The sequence below is a fragment of the Camelus bactrianus genome, chromosome 8 (assembly GCF_048773025.1).
Source record: "Camelus bactrianus isolate YW-2024 breed Bactrian camel chromosome 8, ASM4877302v1, whole genome shotgun sequence".
In the NCBI taxonomy this organism is placed as follows: Eukaryota; Metazoa; Chordata; class Mammalia; order Artiodactyla; family Camelidae; genus Camelus; species Camelus bactrianus.
This window is the reverse complement of record NC_133546.1, coordinates 31,528,649-31,550,122: the sequence shown is the minus strand read 5'-3', so window position 1 is coordinate 31,550,122 and position 21,474 is coordinate 31,528,649. Positions and strand designations below refer to the sequence as shown.

The 21,474-nt window shown below is 36.7% G+C and overlaps 1 protein-coding gene and 1 pseudogene across 5 annotated transcripts in view; both read right to left on the bottom strand.

Moving 5' to 3' along the window:
- Nucleotides 1–3,818: 3,818 nt before the first annotated feature.
- On the bottom strand, nucleotides 3,819–13,990 carry LOC105077419 (iron-sulfur cluster assembly enzyme ISCU pseudogene; annotated as a pseudogene).
- A 2,479-nt stretch (nucleotides 13,991–16,469) lies between these two features.
- Nucleotides 16,470–21,474, bottom strand: part of KIAA0408 (KIAA0408 ortholog) — a 31,625-nt gene continuing 26,620 nt past the window's right edge. For 3 of the 5 annotated variants that reach the window (XM_074368395.1, XM_045524511.2, XM_045524510.2), the window contains exon 6: nucleotides 16,470–21,429. In XM_074368395.1, the coding sequence (XP_074224496.1) occupies nucleotides 21,256–21,429 (174 nt within the window). In that variant the 3' untranslated portion in view covers nucleotides 16,470–21,255. The remainder of the gene's footprint in view (nucleotides 21,430–21,474) is intronic. The other 2 variants (XR_012508625.1, XR_006728454.2) reach the window with 2 other exon arrangements.

Genomic DNA, 21,474 nt, shown 5'->3' with positions numbered 1-21,474 from the left:
CAAAGGACAAGGTAATTCTTTTGTGGGGTTGCTGATAGATAATACCCTTTCAAAGCAAAGGAGAATGATTTGTTTAGCATTTCCTTTAAAATTCTCAACACAGCATCAGAGCCATCCCTTCAAAACATGTGTAGGATCATGTCATTCCTTGGCTTAAAGCCCTGCAATGGCTTTCTATTTACTTGCAGTGAAAGTGCAAGTCTTTAAAGCTGAGACGCTTTACTGTAGCCTTACACCACCTGCTCCCCATGACCCTTCCAGTCTCTTCTATTTTTCTCTATCTTGCTCACTCCTCTCCAGCCACAATGGCTTCTTTGCTGCGCCCCTTCTCACCAGACACACTGCAACCTGAGGACAATTGCCCATGTTATTCCCTGCCCCTAGAACAGTTTTCCTATAGAATTCACCACCTCACCTTCTTATGATCTTTGTTCAAATGGTCTCTTCTCAATGAGACTTGATGATCACGCTAGTTAAATGAAGCCCACCCCGGCACACTCTGTCTCCTTTCCATCTCACTTGCCAGCATCCTACTTCCTACCTGGCAACCAAAGTCTTTTATTTATATGTTTTTCTTTGACCTTTCTTCTTTCATTAGACTGTAAGCCCCAAGGGAAGGGATTTGATCAACTTGTACTCACCAGGACCAAAAACAATACCTAATATGTAAGGTACTGGGTAAATAACGCGTTGAATGAAATAAATAAGATCTTCTCTGATGACTGTGCATGGAATTTTTTTGGAGGGGATTATATGGGTTTGTTAAAGTAATTGTTAACCTTCTTATAGATGTCTATGAATCTAGAGAAATTTCATTACCCTGAGTATTTTGGCTTACTGGGTTAAAATCATTTTTTATTTTTTCAGGACTGGCAATGTCATCAGAGTTTTAATTAGACTGAACAAAAATGACCTTTTCCTTGTAGGTCATAGAATGAGGCTTGGCAAAGCCTGGGACCTTGGAAAAATCTCCATCTGTTGGGTGGGACATGGGCACCATCTGTGGTCAGAAACATTATTAATCTGTCTAGTCTGTCATTTCCACTCTGATTCTATTTTACATATATGCATTAAGTTTGTGCTATTACAATGTTTTATGCTTACTGACTACTAACTCTGGAAATGCTTCAAAGCATTTATGTTTTTCTCTATAATCACGTTTTAAAACTTGAGGGCGAAGAGTAAGGTTTCTACAATGTCGAAAATGGTGGTATGCACAGAGGCTCAGTAACTATAGATTGACTCATATTTATGGTGAGAACATGACTTTTAATTCTGAGTCAAATAATGCCATAGAAATTAAAATCATAATCCATGAGTATCAGTTATATGAACTATCCAAGATCTACATAAGAACAAATAATCTTGCACGTTCTTAAAACATTGAGGTATGTGGAATCAGAAAATGCAAGAAAATAAATAAATAAAAGGATAATTTTATCTCCAATTATTTAAGCATTGAAAACATTTTCAGAATGCCAGTTAACCTTATTCATCCTGATGTGTTTTGCTTCCATATATTGTTATAAAATTAAGTGGTATAGTATTCATAAGGACAATTTTAGTGAATTCTGTAAACTCATAGATTCTTCCCATGCTTCACTGACAAAGAGTTTTAGAGGAGGGGCAAAGTTCTGATGGAGAAAGCACCAGGGGTATATGAATGCCTTTATTCTGCTGCAAGATAGAAGCTAACTATTTCAGCTCTGACTTAGGATAGAAACACAAAGAAGCAATGGTCTCTAACCCTAGAGCTGAATCTATTGGCTCGCCTAAAGCCTCATCCCACAGACTCCAAACCAGTGTCACTGTTGTGCCATTCACTTCCTCTCTGCCATGCCTCTTCCCAGTTTTCTGTAATCTCAAGGCTTTTGAGAAACAATTCTGTGCCTGAGAAAATGCTCAAAGTCCTTGAAAACAAAGCCTATTTATTAGCGATAATAATGACCCAACTTTGTTATCCAAAAATAGGTCTCAGACTTTTGGGATACTGTTACAAAGAAATAGTTGACATGAGTGGATGTCCTTTAGATATTATCAATCCAAGCCTCCATGAAGGGATTTTGACATTGTTGATACCTACAGTATTTTTGCCAAGATTAGTGATCTGAAAAAGTATTCTGTTATAACATGGCAGTCCTGAGTTCCTAGGAATAATTTCTTACAAAAAAAATAAATAAAGAACACTTCTGACTTATGTACCTTATTGAATCCTACTGTCATTTTCTTCAAGGATAAAATGTCACTCCTTTGTTCTAAAATTTTCATTAGTACCTATTGGTTTACTTAGTAAAGGATAAATATTTTAGCCTTACCATCCCATTGTTGCCTGAAACATCCCCGCCAGGCAAGCTGGTCCACTCACTGTTCTTCAAATTCCAACGGAGCTCTTGGGAATTCCCATTGCCATGTCCTTGCCAACAAATCTGTCTTGCACTTAATGTGACCTATGTGCCCAGGCCCAGTGAAATCCAGCATCTGTCATGAAGTGCTCCTCTGGTAAGGCTATGCTCTAGTTTTGATTTTCTAGACATTTAACTGCCTGGACTACTCAGAATCATAAATTTGATGTCAGACTTTATCTCTTATTAAAAGTGAAATCTTGGGCAAGTGCCTATCTCCCTAAATCCTAATTTCTTCATCCATTGAACGGTGGCAGTGATACCAAATCTGGAGTTGTTGTGAAGGCTAAACTTTGCAAACTCTAACAAGTTATAGAAATATTGACACATCATAATTTCTGTTCAATATGATATATTATTAATAGATTAGTTACCATTTTATGTGTAAATATCTTATTTCTCCATCTTCATTCTGAAATCCTCGAGAATGTTGTATAGTTCCTATACTTTTTCTCTTCAATATGCCTGGCCAAGTCCTTTTCTATTTGATGAGAAAAAAAAATTGATAATTGGTGGACTGGATTTTATACAGTGATAAAATGCTGCCAGAGTATCTCATGTTTGTATCTTACTCATCGGTTAGCAATATATGAAATAGTGCTTAATTCTTTGTTGTTGTTAATTACAGGAATAACATAAAACAGAATTGTGACAAAGAGGAGGTAAGTTCTGTATCTTAATAAAAAATTATATACCCTTCCTTTTCATCTTTCTGCCAGAAAATCAATGCTGAATTTGATCAAATGTCACCTATTTACTGTTTTAGCTTTAAAAGCTAGGACCCTCCTTTGAGTCTCTGACAGCAAGATGATTGTAATTCAACCTATTGAGGGCTGGCTGTGTTTCAAAACATGGTGGCTTTAATTAGAGATTTCAAACAACTGCCAAAAGTGGGAAAGCTGGGGGTGGTGTAGAGAACGAGAAAAGAAACTTTGTTTTAAGCATCTATTTTTTCATCCATGGATCAAAGGACCTCAGTGATTGCTTCAGAGACTCAAGTCAGTGGCGTCTCCAGGGTGCACTTGAGTTGGTCTCTAGGGTAAACATGACAGTCCGGAGCAGAGCAAGAAAAACATGTAATGCAGCTGAATAGATTATTTAAAAAGCCATCATTTAGTTATTAATATGAGGTTGAGCAAATTGTTTTCTATATGAGTATAACATTATCACAAGTGTTCATTAAGGCTTCAAAGCATGGTTGAAGGCAACGTGAGATTTGCCTAGTATTCCTTCTCCTCTTAGCTTTGAAACCTGCTATTCTTTCGTCAGTGATGGCTCATTGTGCCTCCAATGAGGGCAAAAAGGGTTGGGCTCTCCCTTAAAAGAGGGTAAAAAATGACAAGAATATTCTTTTTTGTGATTCCCAGTAGTTCTGAATGCACTAGGTATTTAATTGGATTAAGAAGAAGAAATTATTTTTTTTGTTCATCTTCCATTCTTTTATTTATTATATATGCAAATCTGTTTTATGTACAATACTTGGTTCTAGCAAATAATCTTACCAAGGCATTCTATCGGTAATCTTCCCCAAAATAGATTCAGGTAAAATCAGATTTTTGTGCACTTCATGCCTCCCCAAATGCGAGACTTCACTATGGATTTCAGTTTTGAGGCCATACACACAATTCAAACAGACATGAACTGGGTTAAGGCGATAAAAGTGAACTGAAAGAAATCACAGGATTCAGAACAACTAGACTGTGTATTTTGCTTGCATTGGAGTCACAACGTGGAGAGCAAATGTTGTGCAGATTTCATAGCTCTTTTATTGTAGTGCGAGGGCTTCTACTTGACTGCACGGCGGGTGGGCAAGCAGCTGGTGTGACCTGTGGGCAGGTTCGCCGAGGGCTCATTTCTTCTCGGCCTCTTCTTTCTTGGGTTCTTGTTTCAGTCTGTAATCAGCCAGGGCAGCCTTGATGGCATGTTTGGCCAGCATGGAGCAGTGCAGTTTCACAGGCGGCAGGCAGAGCTCCTTGGCGATGTCCGTGTTTTTGATGGTCCAGGCTTCCTCCACCGTTTTCCCTTTTACCCATTTCGTGGCCAACGAGCTGGAGGCAATCGCAGAACCACAGCCAAACGTTTTAAACCTGGCGTCCACGATCTTGCCCTCTTCGTCCACTTGAATCTGTAATCTCATCACATCGCCACATGCTGGAGCCCCCACCAGTCCGGTTCCAACATTTTTAGATGTCTTGTCAAGGGACCCCACATTTCGAGGATTTTCATAATGATCAACAACCTTCTTGTGATAGAGCCGAGCCGGAGCTGACAGCTCCTGGGCGGGCAGACGGGGCGCCCGGAGCAGCAGGGCCGACGCCGCGCACCTCAGACGGCCAACTGCAGCCGCTGCCACCTTGCGGGCTTCAAGAAGGAATTATTAAAGTCACTTTAAACATCATAGGAACGGCGTGCAATTGCTTGAAAAACAAGAGAGAGAAAAACCTTTGGATAAAACATATTGTCTTATTTAGAAAAGTAACTTTTAGAAATTCAGCAACATCAAAAGCTTTAAATGTTCATTCTTAATTACTTAGAAATCCTATTCCTGACACTCTTTCAAAAGGAATAATGGTAAGTATGAAAGAATAAAAGCTTTATTCACCAAGATATTAACTATTGTATAAAGTGAAATATAATGCCAACAATTAAAGTACTGTCAGTAAAAGTGATACTTCTAATAACATGGGATAATGTTAAAAAAAAAAAAAGTCAGACACAAAATTATGTTTGTATTATTTGATTAAAGCTATAAAAACCAAACAAAATGATATATAAAATATCATAAGAAAATATACTAAAATGCTAATTGGGTTATATCCAGGTATAGGTAGTTTCAAGATAACTTAAAACTTAACTTCTCTGTATATTATTTAAGGGCAAATACAACTTAAAAATAAGGGGCTATTTCTTTCTGTTGAAAATAATGGAAGAGATCCCCCTCTCCGCCTTTTTCTCAGAACATTTCCTTTAGAAACCTTGTAACTATAAGGACTGTCTCCTCTTTTTAAAATATTTGTAAATCCCTCTGGAGACTAGATAGGCCTTTGCCAGCTTTATGAACGAGGAATACTTCTCTCAAAGATCTGGGACCCATCTTTTTGAAATGTAAACATCAAACTTTCCTGCCCTGTGAGGACACTGAGAATAAACCTGGAAGTCTATGAACCGGGAAGGGTCTTCACAAGACACTTAATCTGTTGACTCTGTCGGGAGTCTTGATCTTGGACTTCCCAGCTTCCAGAACTGTGAGAAATAAATGTTTGTTGTTTAAGCTCCCTACACCCCCAAAAAGGAAATGTGAACACTAAAGGAGACAGTACCCTCTCTCCCAGTCTCTGTGGGAGGGCAGGAGCCTAACTTCAGTGGGCACTTGGCTTCCATTTGCAAAATTATGTTCTGTCACAAAAATATGAGAAGTTTGTTTTGCCTCTGGGTAGGTCAGTTAGCTAACACAGATGGCCACCCCAACTACCAGGTGAATTTAGGACGATCTATGTGTGACAAATGGTGCAGTCCAATCCTCCCACTTGAAGACTAGTTATTATTATCTTGAAAACAAATATATAATAGATTGTATCAGCATGGCTCTATAAGAGGGTGAGACTCCCTTCTGTTTTTGCAACCTCTTAGCAGATTACCTCTGATGTGCATTATATTCTGGTTTAGTGCTTATTCAAAAATTAAAAAAAAATGCTTTATTTCTCTATTATCTATTTGGGTTGGGAAAACATTGTGTTTTTAATTATATTTCTCTAACAATTTTAAATTTTATATAATGAGCCTTATTACAATGGAAAATATTTTATCATCAGCTTCTATCTTCTTAATTGATTTCTTTATCTTTTTTGTTAACAGTCAGTTTATAACTACTTTATCAGTTTATCCTACTCTAAGCTGTAACTCCTCTTTTGACTTGGCAAAGTCAAAAGAATTCTTTCGACTGTTGTGTTTTCTTCTGAGCTGCATGTTGCAGGGGATCAAGATTGGCAAATACCTATTGGTGCTATCTTGCTGCTACTAGGAGCTCCACTAGCCTCCCAGGTAGATCAACTTAAAACCTCTTCTGCTTTTCAAAGCAACCAATTTATCATTAGCAACCTTTCCCTTGGTCTCTGCTTTCTGGTTTTAAAACACTCCCTTTTTCTTTCCTCTATTTTCTGATGCTCCTTGAGGAGCATCAAAGAACAGCAGCAAATGTTTTAGTGTAAGTATGTGCCGACCATTGTATCTATACAGCCAGCTGTCCACCTGCCATCATCACCTGTCTATACTCTGTTTCTGTGTTAACAATTGGTTCAGAGTAGACTAAACCAATAAGGTGATTATGAACCGATTGTTGTTTCTCTGAAGTTCAAATTCAACTGGTCATTTTGTATTTATAATTGTTAAATATAACAATCCCGTACCCATGGTCATCATAAATATGCTGGTTGGAACCATTTTCTCATGGATAGTAGTTTCTTAATCCAAGTCAAGGTGAGTAACTTAGTGTTTTGTAGTCTATTACTTAAAATTAATTAATAGATTAAATACAGTGAAGTTAACAAATAGTGTGTATGTAATTAAAATGAAAGAAAGATTTATTTATAAGATAAAAAGATATTTTCTTATTCTTTAGGGGAAAATTAAGTTAATCTCCCAATTTGGACACAAAGTCATATTTTGTTTATGTCTTTTAAGATTTATTTTCTCCTTCCACGTATCTGTTTCTATAACATTTTGAGTAGAAAATACAGAAGTATTTTGCTATACATAAGTGCTCCCATTACTTTTTTTCCATTCTACAGTATAGCAATGCCTTTTTTTTCCCCCTATAGTCAAAAGAGTGTCTATTTGCTACTAAGTCCTCTAAAGTTCTCTAAATTCTTTCTCCTCCCCCGGTTGCTATAGTTTACAAATATCATGAGAGACACCTTGGGATGGTTGGTGTTGGCAGCTCATTTCCTCCCCTTCCTGGTAACTATCTAGACACGGGTCTGAGCCAGCCTGATAAAAGAACAAGCTAATGGCAGAGCCTGAGCTGTGGGGCTCCCCTTTCCAACAAGGCTTTTTTTCAACAGTGTTTCCATGACACTGTTAAAAGAAGCTCCCCTTGGTACACTATCAAAATCAAGTGGCCATTTCCTATTCCTCTTTTTCTGTCAATACGTAGAGTAAGAGTATGTGGTAAAGCCTTCTCCTATAGCCCTTTCCCTGACGTGTCCTCAGCGTGCCGCTGTGAGACGTGCAGGACGTGCAGGGCTGTGGCGTGGCATGTGCCTTGCTGTTTTCCCTGACTACGTGTTTCCCCAGGACACTGGCTTTACTTTTCTGTCTCTGGTTGCTAGTGTTCTTTGTGTTTGGGTCCCCTGTCTGGGTCCCCCGTTGCATGACATGTACTGTGTGAACTTGGGGACATTAACAGTGGTTGTGTTTTAGAACCAGATCCGGCTTTTCATTGTGTTTTATGGGACCAAGAGGCCTTGGACCCCAATCCCAGACTGAAACCAGAAAATCCAATCACTTCACTTCTTGAAAGTGAGTCTTCTTTCCACTCTAAACATTTCCTTTTGCTCTTTGTAGGTACTGAGTTGGTGGTACAGTGGTGAGCAGAGCTGCCTTCCTTTGCTCTTTACAAAATTTCAGAAATGAGAACTATTAAGGAAAAGAAATATTTTTAAAGGTCAAGATTTCAATTAGATTTTTCCCCTAATGTATTTTTTCTCTCTGGAAATGGGCTTGGATTTAAATAATTATGAAAGCTTTGGTTAATAAGCCATGACCATTTTAGAGTATAAACCACAGAGTTGGAAAACAGATATTAGGTGAAAGAATGTATTTTCAGGCTTTGTAAATTAATTTTGGATGACTTGGGTAAGAGGTGCTTACTTCAGGCACAAATGTGAAATGGAGTTTAAAGAATAATCCTCAACAGTTTATTAATCATTTTTTTTAAATGGATTGAATACTTTCATGGTGAAAGACTTATTCCTGGTTTTTCTCCTTTACACAAATGAGTTAATATCCTGAGCATAATTTGGGGAAAAAAAAAAACCCACAAAACCAAATTTCTTTGTTCTCTTCTCTAGCAGTTTGAAATTTCTATGTAATGCTCTCTGCCAGTTTAAGCTTGGAAATCTTCTTTGTTGATTTTACTGAGAGATATAAATAAATGGTCCTGCTTTCCCCCTAAGATTAGAATAAGGCAAGGTTGTCCACTCTTGCTGCTTCCATTTAACATGGTACTGGATGCTCTTTCCCAGTCTATTAGTGAAGGAGAAGAAGTGAAACACTTCCAGATGAGAAAGGGGAGAGTACAACTAAGTCTACTTGCAGTTACTGTGGCCTGGTATGTAGAAAGTCCTGAAGAACCTCCTATCACCCACCCGCCACAAAAATAATAGCACTAACAAATGCATTCAGCAAGACCGCTAATACAAGATCAATATGTAAAAATAAATTGCACTTCTACACACTAGTAACGAGCAATCTGAAAATAAAAAGAAAACAATTCCATGTACAAATGCATCGGAAAGAATAAGATACTTAAAACTGATTTTAACAAAAGTGCAAAACTTGTACACTGGAAACTACAAAACAATATTGAAAGAAATTCAAGGCTATGTAAGTAAATGGAAAGACATCACACGTTTGTGGATCAGAGGATATAATACTGATAAGGTGGCAATATTCTCTATATTGACCTACAGATTTAATACAATCCCTACCAAAAACATGGTTGCACTCTTCTTTTGCAGAAATTGATAAGCTGATCCTAAAATTTATATGGGAATGAAGGGAGCCCAGAAACTTACCATAAAACTACAGTAATCAAGAGAGTGTCAGACCAGGATAAGGACAGACATACAGACTAGTGGAATAGAACTGAGAGTCCAGAAATAAATCATTACGTATATGGTAATTAATTTTTATCAGTGATGCAGGTGAAACTGGGTATCCACATACAATACCATGTAGTCAAACCCCTACCTTACACCATACACAAAAATTAACTAAAAATGCATCGTAAAACTAACTGTAAACTAAACAACAAGATGACTATAAAAATATAGAAGTAAACCTTTATGACCTTGCATTAGGCAGTGGTTTGTTTTTTTTTTTTTAGATATGACACCAAAATCAAAGTGACAAAAGAAAAAAAAATAGATAAATTGGACTTCATCATAAGAACTTTTGTGTTTCAAAGGAAACCATTAAGAAAATAAAAGAACGACATACAGAATAAGAGAAAATATTTGCATCTCATGTATCTGATAAGGAATTTGTATTCAGAAGATGTAAAGAGTTCTTACTAGTCAATAATAAAAGACAACACAATCAAAAATTGGGAAAGGATTTGAATAGACATGCAAATAGCCAAGAAGCATACAAAAGATGTGTAACATCTTTAGTCACTAGAGAGGTGCAGATCAAAATCACAATGAGATTATCACTTCACACCCAGGAGGATGGCTAAAATTAAAAAGTCTCAATAAAAAGTTTTACCAAAGATGTGAAGAATTTGGAACACTTGTATATTGCTAGTGTGTTTGTAAAACGGTGAAGCCACTTTGGAAAAATATTTGGTAGCTCCTCAAATGTTAGACATATGGCTTACTATATGACCCAGAAATTTCTCAGCCAGGTATCTATTCAAGAGAAATAAAGCATATATTCTCACAAAAACCTGTTACCTGAGTGTTCTTAGCAGCATTATCCATAATAACTCATAAATGGAAACAACCCAAAAGTCTATCAACTAATGAATGGAAAAAATGTGGTGTATTCATACAGTGGAATATTATTTGGAAATACAAGAAATGAAGTACTGATAATTGTTGCAGTGTGAATGAACCCTGAAAATATTATGCTAAGTGAAAGAAGCCAGTTATAAAAAAGCCATATATCGTATGATTCCATTTATGTGAAATTTCCAGAATAGCCAAATCCGTAAAGACAGAAAGTAGTTTAGTAGTTGCCAAGGTCTTGTTGGGGTGGAGGAAGGGGTAGTGAGGGGAATGGAGAGTAACTACTATTAGCATAGGATTTCCTTTTGGGGTGATGAAAATGTTCTAAAATTAAACAGTGGTATGGTTGTGTAGCTCCTATAATAAATTTAAACCCACTGAATTATACACTTCAAAATGATGAATTTTATGGTTTATAAATTACGTCTCAATACAGCTGTTATAAAAAGAAATTGTTTGGGAGGACTTCTTGTTCTGGCCAACATGAAATAGCCCAATTCTTAACAGGTCCTCTTTCTTTAAACACCCAGGATGTAACAAAACTAACAAATATCAAAAGTCTCAGATAAAGATGCAAGAGTGACCAGTTAACCGAGGGTGTGAGGCATGACACAGGGTTGAGTTTCCTGGTTTTTCTTTTTGCCGTCTGTATATCTCAGACAGGGCACCGGGGAAGCCTGCAACCCAGACCACCAATAGGCACAGACGATAGTAACTCCCAGAAAAACTGATTTGCTCTGGCTAAAGGACCAGGAAAAAGGCAGCCTAACAGAACAGAAAAGCTTCATGACCATAATCACTGTACTCCAGCAAAATACCAATACAACACAATACACTGTCCACCCCACAAACGGCACATCCTCTGTGGTTTTGGCTAAGATGAGTGGAGAGCCAATTCTACCTCTTAAGTGGAGGAAGGTAACAATGCTCTGATATTCCTTACAAAGTAGAATTAGTGGGGTCCAGTTGGAACCTGAGCCTCCATCTCAATGTGGCACCAATGAAGTTGAATGAGGAGGCACAAGCTGGACTAGTCTTTAGTCTGTAAACCCACCCACCCTGTTGTCATCCGGGCCCAGTGGAGAGCCAAGCCTCCACCCTTGCTTGGCATCAAAGCGGACAAGTGCTATGTAATGGGCTCAGTGGCATTCTGCTTTTCTCCATTTTGGTGCCTTGGGGAGATGCAAAAAAAAAAAACCGCAGTGAGATATCACAACCTATTAGAACATCTAAAAATTTTTTTAAATGCAATAATAACAAATATTGGTGATGATAAGGAGAAACTGGATTTTGAATACATTGTTGCTGGGAAGGTAAAATGGAAAACAGTCCTCCAGATTTTACAAAACTAAAAAATACTCTCACCATATGACCCAGTAGTTGTCTTCTTCTTGGGCATTTACCCCAGTGGAATGAAAACTTATTTCACACAAAAACCTGTATATGAATGTTCAGAGCAGTGTATATAGTAAATTACTGGAAGCTGCTCAAATGTCTTTAAGTTGGTGTATGGTTGAACAAAGTCTGGTACATGCATGCAATGGAATACTACTCAGCAATAAAAAGGAATGAACTAATGATATATGTGCAAAAAACCAGGTGGACCCCAAGGACATTATGTTCAGTGAAAATGTTAATTTCACAGTATTACATAGTGTATGATTCTATTTATATAACATCCTTGAAATGATAAAACTAGAGAGGCGGAGAGCAGATTTGTGGTTGCCCGGGCACACGGCCAGGTGTAGTGGTGGAGGGAGACACAGGTACAGAGAGGTAGCACAAAGGATTTCTTTTGTGATGATAGAACAAATCTGTACTTTGTGGTGGTGATTATACAAATTTGTACAGGGGAAAGGTGCATAACACTATACAACACACACACAAATAAATGCAGGTTTTAAAACAGTAATGTACTAATGTCAATTTCCTGGTTTTGACTTTAGGATTGAACTCTATAAAATGTCATTATCAGGGGAGGCTGGGCAAAGGGTGCATGGTATTCTTTGTTCTACTTTTCCAACTTCCCATGAGTCTGTTATTACTTCAAAATAAAAAGTGTAAAAAACTGTGTTTGGTATATGCTGACTCAACAAAAATAAGATAATCTGATTTTCTTTGTTGGTGAATATTTTGTTGCTTTTATGTGAGCCCAGAAAGCATACCGTTTTTATGCATGCTTGTTGACTGGAAAATTTGGTACTGCTGTCCTTGGGGAATTAAGTGCTGTCAGCATTGCAGTCCCAAGAAATTGATCTGGACAGCTAATAGGGGAAGAACGGAGTGTGCTAAGGCTGCTCATGGCACTGGCTGCTAGAGTGGAAAAGCTGAGAAGTGTGATTTAGTCATGTGTCCTCAGAGACCTGCATAGCCAGTCTTTAGAGAAATCGTTTAGTTACTGCACGAATCAATGTTTCCAAACTTTAGATTACACCCCATGGAAAGTCACTGATTCCAAAATGGAGTTAAAGAATTTCTAACAATTACTGCGATGCATTCGTTTACAAGTGCTTGATTCCTTCTAGTTCTACTTCCTGCCAATAGCAAATACGTACTAAAAAAAAAAAAAATCTGTACTGTGTGTGTAATGTTATTTTCTTCACTTATACACTTAAAGTGTAATAATTTTAAAATGGTATTTCCTATAGGAAATACATTCTGTGATTTAATACAGGAAGTTTGGATCACAAGCTGAATATTGGATAAAATAAAACAGATGACTTAAAATTTTTAGTGCATCCAAAAAATCAGCAAAGGTCGGAGAGATGAGTTTTGCCATTGAAACTGATGGTGAAAAGGTCTTAGACTATCCTCTTTACTACTAGGTAGCTGGCATCTAAAAATAGTAGGATATATTTAGAGGCATATTTAAAATATGAGCTAGAATATTGTGGAAATGCTAAAGGTCTAATCCTTTATTTCTTTTAGTGGATAAAACCCTGAAAATAATTGTATAAACCAGCACTGTTCTTGTGGTTAACATTACAATGAACTGTTCAAACAACCAGAAAATGTTGCACCAACAGGAAAAAAAATATTAGCTAGAAGTGAAAAACACAACTGAAAAGACAATACTGCCTGATGATTCATTTAAAGAAAACCCCCCAACCTTGGTGAAGCTCTGTGCTGTAATTATGGTCATACCTGTTTGGGGGCCTAAAAAGAAACTGACAAGATGAAAAAGAGACACTTCTTGAATGATGTTCAATAATTCTAACACACCGGAAGGATATCCTGGAGACTGGCTGAGAGATAAATGCTAACTTTGCTTGTTATTTTTAAATTGGGAAGCACGGACACTAATAATTTAGCAGTGTAATGAGTTGATCTTTGCCCCATTAATTTTATATGGATGATTTAGGGTAAAGTAACCAGGAAAATAATTTTTAAACTATATTAGTTTTCATGAATGAAAACACATATCGACGAATGCACGCAGAGAAGCAAATCTATGACGCTGACATTGGTGGGGGAAGGTCACCCTTTACAGCCTGCATGAATTAGCAGGCCTGGAGCAGTGCATCAATGGTAGCTTCCCTCAAAGAGTTTGTCTTTTGATTTTCTTTGTGTATTAATGGGCTGGAGAGAAACACTGGATTTTGTTGACAGTTAACAGGAACAACTATATAGATGCTTATCTTTTTAGATCAACTTGTAAAGAAATGAGAAATGATTTTGAAAACTTACTCTTTGACATGGATATGTGCTAGTTTAGGCAGAGAAATATGCTGATCAGATTTTCAATTCAGTAGAATTATTCTTTTTTAAATGGAGAATTAAAAACTTGTAAAAATAGCTAATGATCAATCACTACTTTGTCTAATGATAAACAGTAGTTCTCAAAGTTGGCTTATTCAGCAAAAACACTTTGAGGGTGAATTCTTTGTGAAGGTGAAATTGTTAAAGCTTTCACTGGATGTGACAAGATTGCAGCACAATTAAAGTGTGAGAGCTGTGAAGAGTTGGCTTCATCAACAATGAAATTTTGGAAGTTTTAATGAAATGACACATGATAAAGGTTAGTTCATATAATGTTACTTTTCTTTCCTTCAGAAAGGCCCTTCAACTATTTTTCTCCTAAGATAGTAAAAGAGACAACCTTACAACATTTCATATAACATGTCACTTGACTTTTCAGCAAAAAGATACTTAACAAAATTTCTAACAGCAATTGATTCAAACATTCCAGTGTACTATCTCTTTGGTAGTGTTCTTGCCATCTTAGTGATTATAAAGTTTACAAAACAGTGAAAAAAGCTATCTCAATTCATATGCATTTTTAAGTTCTCAAAATATGGTGACACTACGACAAGAAATTACTCTATGATGTAAATTCAGGTGGCTCAATTTTATGAAATAAAAGTAAATTCAGTTCAGTTGTGACTAAACAAGGAGGCAGAGAGGAAAACCTATTTTGATGTTTCTGATAGCAAGTGACTAAAACATTTCATTCTGTTAATTTTTTAAATTGTAACAAAATTTTTTGTTTATTTATTCAACACTTATTGAGCTTACTCTCTGCTGTCACTTTCTTAAGTGTTTGGTGCAGTCAGTGAACAAAGCAGACAAAATTCCTGTTTGTTTAAGGACTGTAAAATTTTTTGAGTTTCAAGCCCCCAAATCTAAAGAATTTTAGACACCATCAGAGACCTTTGGAGAGCGACTTCTTTTTTCTGCTATCAGAGAAAACCTTCTGGAAATATTCAAGGAACCCCTGTCTAGATGTTCTCCTACTCCTCTAAACATTTAGGTAGTTAATTTGAGAATCAGAAGGGTGCTCCACTGAGTGTGGAAAAATGAGTTGATAGAACTTGGGCAACCCTGTGTGGCACAGATCAGTCTGGGGGAACCTCCTCTTCCTAAGACAGAATGGAACAGTCCTGTGGCCAGAAATACCATGTTTTCAGACCCTGGCCTTTTCTACTGAACTGCAGTGTATCAACCCTACATATTCTTGTTCTCAGGTACCTTTTCCTCTGCTCCATGCAGCCCACCTGCTTTCCATTCAGGCAGAGCTCAGAGCAGCTAATGAAGTTTCCCCTTCTTTAGATATAACATTGCATTTCTTTTTCTCTGAGACTATATTCTATTCTTGGATACAGTTTGGCCTATGTTTGTCTACTCCATATATACAGTGATTTTTTAAGTTCTCCTAAAAATGGTCTACTCTTTAATGATGGGGCTATTTTTATTTTTTATTGAAGAAAAATGTCACGTTCAATTTCTTGGGTGTCTATTTTTGCTCTTAGAGTCTACTACATGAAGATGTAGATGGCTTATTTTATTTATTAGGTTATCTAGATAAAATCTTAGATTCTGACGGCAGTCACAATAAAAGGAAGGTGGAGATAAGAGGATGTCAGCCCATACCTCGTCATCTTTGCCTGTCTTTTTAAATCCCTCACTGGGAGGTCCTCTGATGGCCTCCTGTCATTTCTAGTTCCCAAAAGTGTCTCAGGCTGCACAGACCCTCCATTTGTTTCAGTTTCCTGGTGGTTACTCTCCTCGCTGCCTACAAATGGGTCCTTCACTCGCTAGCCAAGAAGCCTTCGGTAAAGATCGGGTATGCCGATGAAAACCTCTCTGTTCCTATTTCCAGTGGAAGTTTCCCTCCCAACCTCTAGTTTTCTCTCTTTAGTATCCTGCATGCTTGTCCCCAGGACTGGCCTCTTGATCTAGTATCTTGCTGCTGTTAACTTCCTCCTCTGGACATTTCATTCCCACCCCAGCTCTGGACGCAGTGTCAGGTCTCTGATGTTTTATGAGGAATCTCCTTGAAGATGACGCCTGAGCAGGTCCGCCTTGGAGTCCTTAGTGTTGTGCTTTTCCCAGGCCCTCAGTTCACCTGGAAATACCTAGCGTTTGTTTCTGTTGAGTTGGAAATGTCATGAACTCACTTAGCTTTGGCTCATTGGGCTGCACCACTACCAGTTTCCTTTTTAATGAGGTGGCAGATGACATGCCTGGTCTCAGCTCTTCTCTTCTTGCCTGGGATTTCAGAGGAAGAATCTTTATTACCGATGTTTTACCTCCTAAATTTTAACATATAGAGACTATTGCCCCCTTTTATTCCTTCATGTAACTTCCTTTTAAAAATAAAATTTTCTTGTTTCATTGCAAACTTACTTTTTCACTCTAGATAGCATTAATTCAGAGAATCTTTTCCTGGCTTAATTATTTTTTAACATTCTATTTTATTTATTTTACTTTTTTTCCTGGCTTTATTTTAACACAAAAATTTCTTGCAAAGACTGAAATAGAAAAATTTTATAGTTTAAATTTGGTGTGATTTTAAGGCTGAACAGCATTATGAAAAAAAAAAAAGTCTTCAGATCCCAAATAGCTGGATTAGATTTGTTTAATGATTTGTATAAAATTACATGGTAAATAATTTAATTGGAGAATAAAGCCTCAAAAAGAGAGTGGCAGGACACAATTAACTTAAAATTGGAAATAACTGCATGCTCCAAGGGAAATGCTTGTAGTGATCCTGGAGTACACTGAAGTCATATAGAGTGAACATTTTCTGTGATTCTTTTGAAAATTGAGGAGGTCCAGATTCAATTGATGCTATAGATGAGGATTGCTTTGGCTACTTGCTGGAATACTTATTGTTTTTACCATCAACATATTGGCTTCTATACAAAAGCTATACAATATTGGAGCACAGGCATCAAAAATTAAATTACTTTGATAAAGTGTGACTTCTTCATGACTGCTTGAATAATATCTCTTGAAACAATTGAAACCATGTAAATCATGAATGACGAATTTTGGTTTAGATCATTAAAAGACAAAATAAAGAGAAATTCTCAATGAAAGCAAAATAAACAATTTCATTGTCATGCATAAAACAGAAGTGAAAAGGAACTGTTCACTCTTTGCCTTCCTCTTTGCTTCTTTGGACAAAGAACTTGAATTAAGTCTGAAGAGCCACATATTTGCTGCTAAGTATTGTCTTGGGAAATATTTATTCTATTATCTTGGCTATTTAATTTTTCCTTCTGTAATTAGAAATCATGATGGCTGCCTTGAAATTTGTTGTAAGAAGTAAATAAGGAATACATATGTGCTTTGCAAGCTCTCAGATGCCCACGGGTATACAGGGAGGCAGAACACTGATGCTGGAATCCAGCTGGGTTCCTGTCCCTGTAACCCTAGCAGCCAGGCAGGCCTCTCTAAGTAGCAGGTTTCTCTCCTCCATATGAGATTGTTTTGGGTGACTTCTAAGGTCCTTCCTATTCTAGACTCGTCTCTCATTTCTAGACTCGTTTCTCATTTCTACACTCTATCATGGCTTCATATTAAGCAGAATTTTTTTCCAGAATTTTCCATTCTTACCTGTTGGATTCATTAGATCATTATAGCATGTATCAGATTTTAAGCAGAATTTTTTTCCAGAATTTTCCATTCTTACCTGTTGGATTCATTAGATCATTATAGCATGTATCAGATTTTAAGTCTTATGATTTTTTTTCCCATTGAGACAAAGATTATTTCCTATGATAAGAAAAATTCCCACAGTAAAAAATGTTGAGTAGACACTTGCCTTAAAGCTCCTCCCCCAGTCTTTTTTTTTCTTTGTTTTGAATTTTTTTTTACTTTATGAAGCTCATTTTTTGAAGAAGCATATTTTTTGAGCTATAGTAAAATGAGTAAATCATAATTCTAGATTCTGATAAAGGTACTTGCTACTCAAGGAATTTGAAGCAAAATCGTACTATGCTTGAAATCTACATCTGCCTAAAAATAATTTAACTAAATTTCACCATGTAAAAGTAAATTTCAGAGGAGTACTCCTTTTTCAAAGAAAACTTAATCAGACTCAATAAGTAGTTAAATGGGCACAAAATGGTGTCAGCATACGAGAAACTAGATGGGGTTGTGTGTGTGGCCAGGTGCAGGGATTCAGGCAGGCTTGGCCTTTAGACCCTACTATCTAGAGATATTTTGGGAGAAGCTAGGTTGAACTATGTACATACTTGAGTTTAGACTTTAAAAAACTCTCAGCTGGATTTTCACTGTAGAAAAGGAGGAAAATAAAAATGCTCCAGATGTACACAGATGCTAGAGCAAGTGTTTCCACCCCTATTTTATTTGATAGTTTCCAACGACTGAAGGAGATTTCATTATCAGGTAGTTGTTTGTCAGAAAGTGTGCCTAAAAATAAATTGAAAAATCTTTGTAGGGAAGCAGATTCTCTTTTTTAGGTCCAGATGTTTGCTTGGGGTGACATAGAGTCTGGCTAAATCCTCTACAGAGAAGTAAATCATGTTTTGTGCATGATAATATCTGGTCACCTTCACTTTCTATGTAAAAATAAGGTTACGGATAATTTTTGATAAAGTGAATTATGCAACATCATTTATACTTGGCTTCAGGCATAGGGCTATACAGAGAACCCGGGCAAGGGTCATGGGCATACACACACATGCACAGAAACTCAAACACTCTTTCTGCCTCGCTCTTACTCCTTTCTGAGATCAGCCTATAACATCAATAACCCTCTATTGAAATAATAGAAGATTATTTTCCCCAAAAAGTCTGCCAGGGAAAACTTCTACTCAAGTACTCCTGATATGTTTACAAATCCCTTAAATCTAGCAGTGATGATATAATAAAGGGTATGCTGTTGGGAAGAAAATGCCCATCCAAAGTAGAAAAACTACTGGTTAAAAATCACAATACATCAAAAATATTTTTTAAGGATCACTTCCATTTACCTGATAGGTTTTTCCATAAAAAATTGTAAAATATTTAAAAAGAGAAAACAAAATACTCAAATAATCTTTTTTTTTTTTAGTTTCATCTTTACAATTGAGTTGGACTAGATGCTTTTTTTCCAGCTCTAATAGTCTATGATTATTGTCAACATAAGATGTTAAAATGTGTTCCACTGGTTCATTAAAATGGTAATAGAAAAAGTGGCATAAAATTGTGACGCCTGACAATATTACCCTTTTAATTTACAGATAACAAAGGCAAGTCCCAGAGAAGAAACATGACTACCCAATGGTACCCATCCATTAGGTATCAGTTAATGTCACTGCTTCCACATGTCCCTAATAGTCAAATGTTTTTCTTTTTTTACTAAGGATTCAAGATTCCCACTCCCTACTCCTGGAAATTCTGCTTTAGTAATCCTGTGATAAGGTCAGAAATCTAATTTAAAAAACAATTCTCAATATTCTGACTTGTAACTCAAGTTAGGCACCACAGATCCACATTGGACTACCTGGTATACAGTGAAGGAGAGGAGCAGCTACGTCACACAGTTCTTGGGCTGCTCTCCAGCATTACACAGTACCATCTTCCTAACAGGTCTATCATTTTATGCCACAGGCTACCGCCTCCCCAGTGTTTTTCTCCCTTCTAGATAGGAAGCATATTATATGAGCAACATCACTTGGTGTCTAGGTTACTTTTCTCTGATAGGCTTTCTATGGAAAAGGAGATTCCTGAAAGAAACAAGAATTAAAAGAGTCGATCTATAGCCCTTACTTACCGTCTGCTCCAGCCTCACCTTCTAGAAGCTTAATTCCGCTCATCTCCTGGGAACTCTCTTTACTGGAAAGAATGAATCTGTCCTTCACCATGCAACAGTCTTGAGCCTTTAAGGCAGTCTGGGATTTAAAAATTAATTACTTTACCTCAATTTATGGTGTAATGAAGAAAATTTCTCTAAATTGTTAGAATGTATCACAAGGAGAAGGCTCTGAATATTTTTGTCATAAGAATTACATAACCTTTTTTGGTAATTAAAAAAAAAGCTTAAATAGAATTAATATCTAATACCACATTTGGTTTTATATAGAGACAATGGAGAACAAATTTGCTTCTAAGATCTTCCATGTAAAATTCCAAGCACCTCAACATTCATATTTTTATCAGTTCTCAGTATAGATTTTACGTGTTCACTTTTTGGAAATTGTGGCCAAAAAAAAAGTTTGTATTCCTTATGCTACTCATGGATGTCAAAGGTTAGTTTAAGGCTTTTTTTTTTTTTTATGTAGCACACTATAAGAAATATAATTCAGCTCTCAATGAAACACCATTCCTGATTTTCCTTTTTAATAAAAAATTGAATTAGTCTATTATCTACTAATTTTAGGGAAAAGATTAGAAAAAGGAGAAAGTGAATGACTTACCTTTCAATATGTATGACTCCAAATAAAGTAGCTGAACAAAAAGCTTACTATAGTTTTAACAAAAAGTAGAATTCAGCATAATTGAAGTTCTTTTCATATCCCGTGTAAGGAATGCTTGTTACTGAAGTTGCCTGAATAAATTCATTGTTTAGTCATGTCATTTACAAGGCAGTCTTAGGATACCGGCTCTAAGGATTAAGTACACAGTTAAATGTCGGAGTAGACTGCCAAATGATATATAAATGCTTTTGTGAACATTTTGTGTTTGCTTTAGAAGGCTGATCGGTTAAGCCTGTGACAATTTTACTTATTTAAAAGAGATAAACAAGGTGAATGGTATTAGTCTATCCCTATATGGGTTAAGTAACTATGAACTGTATATAGAAAGCTACCAATGTTAGATACACGTAGAACTATTTTTCAATGTGGTTGAAGCCAAGGAAGTGGTTAGTTAACATAAGTACCTCAAAAGCCTTAAGTGGATACCTATTAAAAGGTATACAAAATATAAATAATACCGTGTATTTTTAAAAATTTTAAATAAACACAAAGAATATATAGGTATACATGTTATAATTTCAAAGTCAACACTAGCACATAAGTTTTTCTTATCTAAATACATACTAAGATATTTCCTATATCAACACATGCACCTACAAACACATGGCCATGCACATAACCTTGCTTTCTGCCACTTGCAAGAAAGTTAGAATATACAATATAGTACATTGTTTCAACTTAAATCATATTGGCAAATTAATGAGGATGGCATTAAAAAATTCTGATCTAAGAAATCAAAATACAGGAAGATAATTATTCCATAGATTAAAAACACTGAAGACTGATGGGAAGTTAAGATTTAAATTGTTTGTCCCAATAATCTTGAAAGATACAGAAGAGACAGGATTGGTCGTAAACTCTCGGAATACTCTGTTTGGCAGTTGGGACTTTTGTAGTCTCGCAATCCAGGCCAGAGACTCAGACCACCGATGCCTCAGATCGCAGAGAGACGGTGATGCTCTGGGCAGTTCTCCGCAAGGCAGGGGGAGCGGATGGAGATCTGGATGCCCATCTGGATGGGAGACGGCGATTTGCTGGTCTAGCAGGTCGGGAAAATCCTTTTCCATGTGAGGATTTCACTGCCAGGGATTCCTGTGACACAAATGAAGACATTCATCTCACGATTCAGGCACCAAC